At 33.4% G+C, this 5,528-nt stretch overlaps 1 protein-coding gene across 3 annotated transcripts; it reads left to right on the forward strand.

The window, feature by feature from the left end:
* The first annotated feature begins 229 nt into the window (after positions 1–229).
* Positions 230–4,766, forward strand: LOC149550017 (glucose and ribitol dehydrogenase-like). Of its 3 annotated transcripts, none has more exons than XM_089793185.1 (7): positions 230–513; positions 869–986; positions 1,297–1,521; positions 3,049–3,203; positions 3,289–3,458; positions 4,020–4,205; positions 4,347–4,766. In XM_089793185.1, exons 2-7 carry the CDS (start codon positions 879–881, stop codon positions 4,367–4,369), a joined length of 867 nt encoding a protein of 288 aa, XP_089649311.1. In that variant the 5' UTR covers positions 230–513; positions 869–878; the 3' UTR covers positions 4,370–4,766. The 3 variants fall into 3 exon arrangements, with proteins under 3 accessions (XP_089649311.1, XP_089649313.1, XP_089649312.1); XM_089793187.1 differs by lacking the exon at positions 230–513 and adding an exon at positions 696–758; XM_089793186.1 differs by lacking the exon at positions 230–513 and having other exon boundaries at positions 696–986.
* The last annotated feature ends 762 nt before the right edge of the window (positions 4,767–5,528 follow it).

Raw genomic sequence — 5,528 nt, forward strand, 5'->3', positions numbered from 1 at the left:
AACTTAGAATTTAAGAGATCTAGGTGTAAGAATGCTAGCCACTAGTGGGTCTCTTCCCTAATAGTTATCCAGCCATAAATTTAAGAGTCCCTTATCGAATAAACAACTTTTTCATAAGGAATAATAATAATAATAATACGATAACCATTGAAGGACGTGCCTATCACGCCAACTTGTACAGAGAAAAGGGAAGGCCGCTTAAGAACGTTTTCCACGCTTAAAACAACTTGTACTGAAACAGAAACACTCTGTCGGATAAGAAACAGCCATGCCCAGTCATGATAAGGATGCACCCAGTTGGCAGTGGCGATCCGATAAAATAACCCATGAATTCATCCGATTTATAACCCCAGGAAAACCCTGAATTCATCCGGTATGCTGGATAGCTGGCATTACAACGTACACAACTCTGGCCGAGACTGTCAAAAAAAGAGTAGAGTAGACCATGAAGTTTGGCAATTTCCCAAATTACTTAGATGTCAGCAACTGCTTTAATCAAATGTGTTTTCCATGGTAAGGCCTCGAGACGTGTATTCTTTGAATCTCACACATTTTGTTGTGTTATTTTAGGGCATCACATTTCTAGATGAATATCTTTCATGCACGGCAGTTCAAAAACATGATGTGCTTCAACAGTGTCAGATTTTTTTTAGGGTTACGAAATGTATATAATTGTTATCAAGTGCGTGATCTTGAAAACATGGGATGTTTAGCTTTATTATGGATTTGATCATTGAATGAAATGACATTCAACTAGGGTATTCTCCCCACTTAAGTTTGCTCTGTTTTTAGGATAAACTTAAACAGCTTTAGCCTGTTCATATCCTTATACAAGCTATATCCTTATACAAGCTGCTACTTGTTACAGAGGAAAAATCATGTCGTTTCCTGCACAGCACCAGGACAACCAGCCAGGGTTGGAGTATCTGATGGTGCCTCGGCCCATTTCAGTTGCCCCAACTTATAAATCTGCTGGGAAATTGAAGGTAACATTTGGCAAACGCATGTTTGTGGATTTCAGTGGATTATTAATATTTTTTTATGGAAGTCTTTTACTGAATGATTTTAGCTATTTCATATGGGAGCATGAGTCTTATGGCTGAATTTCTTCCGCTACGACCTAAAGACTAAAAAATGTTGCTCTAAATTTGTTCAGAGTATGATCCCCGCCTCATCCCTATCTCATCCCTTTTCAAAGTCTATTGACTGTTGTTTTGATTAAAATGTAACATTTCATTTTTCTGTTTTGTTTATCAATATAGCTTGAATTTTTCGTTTTTGATTGCATTGATTCAGGGGAAAGTGGCTCTGGTTACTGGTGGTGATTCAGGGATTGGCAGGGCTGTGTGCTACCATTTTTCTCTGGAAGGTGCCACGGTTGCTTTTACTTATGTTGATTCTGTAGAGGAGATTGATGCTAATGAGACTCTGGAAAAGTTAGCAGAATACAAGACTGCTGATGCTAGAGACCCCATGAAAATCCCTGTCAAGGATTTGGGTAACGATGAAACCTGCAAAGAGGTGGGAATTGCATTTGGTATCTGTGATCTTGGGAGTTTAAGGAAGGAGTCTTCTTTGTGGTTTTAACTAGTGTTGGGTACAAATTTTATTCATAAGTTATTTTGTTAGGATTTGAAGCAATCCATGAGAAAAGAACAGTAGATGGCAAATTTATTTGCTAGAATATTGTATACTGCTTATATGTGAAGTAAAAGTGAGGGATCCAGTAAGCTTGGGAAAGGGAGGTCGTGTCCTTGTAACTCATGAGAATGTTAAATAGTTTTCTTATGCTTTAATTTTAGCAAAGATCATTGTTGAATTTGTCTTGATATATTGACATTAGGATGTCTAAAATAATGTAAAATAGTTTATTATGCTTTAATTGTAGGAAAGTTTGATGCTGAATTTGTCTCTTGGTACATTGATATTAGGATGTCTAAAAATAATTAAAGGGGTTTTGGGTATTAGATTGTTTTAAAATAATTAAGGGGTCTTTGTGAGTTTGGGTCTGATATAGATAGTCTTTACAAGTTTGTGGATCTTAGAGAAGTTCATTTCTATGTACAAATTCGATATGATATAATAGCTGCATTTGGTTCCAATATTTTGTTGTCTATACTGTTCTTAAAGACCTTTAATATTTAGAAATGCTTACAGAGGGTCACTTAATCAACAACACACTACAATTCCGTTAGGTCAATCTTAGGAAACGATTGAGTTTATGGTCATATAAATGATTGAAAATATTATATTTTAAACATTCAAATGTTCATTTGTCATATTTAATGCATTTCTGCTATGTTCCTTTCTTCAATGTGAATTTTTTCCCTTCATATGATATGATGATAAAATAATGCAATTAAATGTCTTTAATACAAAGACATAACAAGAAATTTATCAACACTTTGTCTAATTGGTTTTAGGTGAGAAATGAATGGGTCTTGGTCAAAATTTGAAAGTTAAGAGATCATGTAGGTGGTTGTGTGATTGATCTTGCACTCATGTGATTGACCTAGGATGATGGAAGGTGACATTTCTTATCATGAGAAGTGCAGTACAGTTGTGAATGGTATAAAAAAGGTGCAGACAAATGTATGAAATTTCTGTATATGAGATAGATAAAGGCTAGAAGAAAGAAGCCAACATTAGTAGAAGATTGTGCCACTTTTAGATATATAAATATATTTAATCATTCTTTCAAAATGACAACAAATTAAATGAAAAATAACATGAATACACAAATTTTTCTATTATATTTTACCTTCACTTTTAGAAATATAAGTTTTTAGATTATATACATCTTGACATAGATAATATTCACAAACATATTGAAAGAAAAAAAAAAAAAACTAAACACAAAAGAATACCTTGAATCTATATAAAACTATTTCACCGAATAGGAATTTGGTGAAAACTAGCTTTAAATGTTAGAACATCCCACTTCGCAACCAACCAATGGTGCAACATTAAACCATCCCAAAAACGTGTGTAGACAATCTGTCATTCTAAAAAAACATCATATGGTATAAAAATTGGTATTTTGTGCAGGTTGTGGACAATGTTATTGCAGCGTATGGGTGCATTGACATATTGGTTAACAATGCAGCAGAAAATCATGTGGTGGAGAGGATTGAAGACATGAAAGCTGAACAAGTGGAACGCACATTTAGGACTAATATATTTTCTCAGTTCTTCATTGCAAGGTAACTGACTTGATTAATGACTTCTTTTGTTTTTGTATCTTCTTTCTGTTTTTCACCTTTCTGAATCATACCATGTGTAAATCAGTCATGCGGTGAAGCATATGAAAGAGGGTTGCAACATTATCAATAGCCTTTCAAGACAAGCTTACCTAGGAATGCCGACTACACTTGACTATGCCTCTTCCAAGGGAGCCATTCTCAGTTTTACAAGGGGTCTTGCTAGGCAACTTGCTAAGCGTGGAATAAGGGTTAATGGTGAGTCCTCTTTTCTGCTCTTGGTTAGAATTGTCATGGAGTTTTCCTACAGTAGAGACTACTTTTTTATACAGTTATTTTTATATTTAGTTCACTCATATTGATGATTGATCTAAGATGTTCGATACAATTTTGAAAATGCAATTAAATAAACATAATCAGATTTCTACAATTCATTTGTAAAGTAAGTTCTTTTTAAAATTCAATTGTGTGTAGTTTTTATATCAATATTTTGCATCATACTATATGATTCGTTATATAGCTCTTGAGCAAGGCTTGGATTACATCTTTTTAGTATTTCTAATCCTACAATCTCTTATAATGATGATAGATCACATAGTGTGATTTGAAACGTTGATACTAAAAAATATACACAAATTGAATCCAAAAAAAACTTGATTAACGTAATTAAATCTAAAAAGCTCCTTGTTGAGCTCTCCTTGTTGTATTTCTTTTTGTCTTAATAAATTTTTACCCCTCTTTTCCCAAAAACTCTTCATACCTTTAATCTAATCTCATTAATTACATTCCCATTGAACAAGATTGATACATTCTCTGTAGGTGTTGCCCCTGGACCAATATGGACCCCTGTTAATGTTGCATCTCTAGATGACAATGTAATAGCCCATTTGGGAGAGGACACACTGATGGGAAGAGCTGGACAGCCATGTGAGGTAGCTCCATGCTATGTTTTCCTTGCTTCAGAAGATGCTTCTTACATGACAGGCCAAGTTCTCCATCCTAATGGTAGGATTATCATTCTCTTTCATTGTATTTACATTTTTCTGTTTTGATTTCTAAATTAGATTGTGTAAATTTTTGGTATCAATATTTTGGATCATACTATACTAAATATCTAGTCTAATTAAAATGTTTTTCCTTGTGCAGGTGGAGCTGCCATGTACTCTTGAGACCATATACCTTCTTTGATTATCTGACGGATCATTCAATCATCTAGCCTAGGGCTTTGAATGTGCATGACTCCATACTTGATGGTTGTGATATTAATCAAGAACTCTACAGTTGTGTCTGTCTGCTCGTAGCTGTGGACGGAAATCAAGTCCAGGTGGTCATTATGTTCCCTTTGCATCAGTTCTGTTGCAAATATATGATATTCTTCTTATTTCTGAGCCTTTGATTCTAACATGAGTGTCTCACTCAATGTTTACTCAACATGGGATTCAAGAGATGCTTGTCATTCATTATATTGAAAAACTTTTTCATGTACAAGAGTAAGAAAAGTCTTACCATTCATTACGTTGTGAATCTTCAATATATAGGCATAATGGTGAAAACTACTTATTGATACCCTTTTGTAGTATCTCTCATGTGTGACAATATAGAGGAAAATAATTCTTTTAGGTTGATTTAGCTCCAACTTTTAAAATTGATACAAATATAAGTGCAGTTTAGTTTAGAGCTGATAGGTGATGCTTGTGGGTTAGCGTTTTATGAAATTATGTGATTGTGTGAGATCAAAAAAATTGAATGGTATTTAGAATTTTGGATGTAATTATGTTTATAGTTTAATATATTTTAGTCTGATTCATCATTAAAAAAATGAAGTTTAAATCTATAATCTACAACATGTCATAAATTTGTAAGTTTAATTTTGTAACTTGTATATTTCTACTTTTCACTTTGTTTGATTCATATAAGTTTCTTTAATAATTTTCAATAGATCAATGTTTGATATTTTAAAATATAATAAGAGGATTGTTGTTATGTCACAAGGAGATGTGTTCTATTAGGACAACCTCCAAAAATATGTTAAAAGATTTTAAAAGACAAATGCTCTACAATGTTGAATTTATATTTGTTACATTTGTTAGTGCACCAATTCAAAATTTTAGCTATTGGTTGCACCTTTTATGCTCTAGAACAATAGAGCACTCAAGTGGATTGTTGATGTGCCAAATGAATACTAGTAGATATACTTACTCAATATATATCAAGGCTAACCAATATGAAATGAGTAGAACAAATGAGCTAAACTTAACCTATGTATGCTGTCATGGGAAGTCAAAAGCTTTTTAGTTCGTACTCTAAGGAAGTTACTCTCTCCTCTTG

This window comes from Cupressus sempervirens, chromosome 7 (assembly GCF_028749045.1).
Source record: "Cupressus sempervirens isolate cs-2001-9-10 chromosome 7, ASM2874904v1, whole genome shotgun sequence".
Classification (NCBI taxonomy): Eukaryota; Viridiplantae; Streptophyta; class Pinopsida; order Cupressales; family Cupressaceae; genus Cupressus; species Cupressus sempervirens.

Coding starts and splice junctions, on each gene's coding strand:
- LOC149550017 (XM_089793185.1), top strand. CDS start 879: ATGTCGTTTCCTGCACAGCACCAGGACAACCAGCCAGGGTTGGAGTAT. Junction 3,204..3,288: donor TCTCAGTTCTTCATTGCAAG/GTAACTGACTTG, acceptor TGTGTAAATCAG/TCATGCGGTGAAGCATATGA. Junction 3,459..4,019: donor GCGTGGAATAAGGGTTAATG/GTGAGTCCTCTT, acceptor CATTCTCTGTAG/GTGTTGCCCCTGGACCAATA.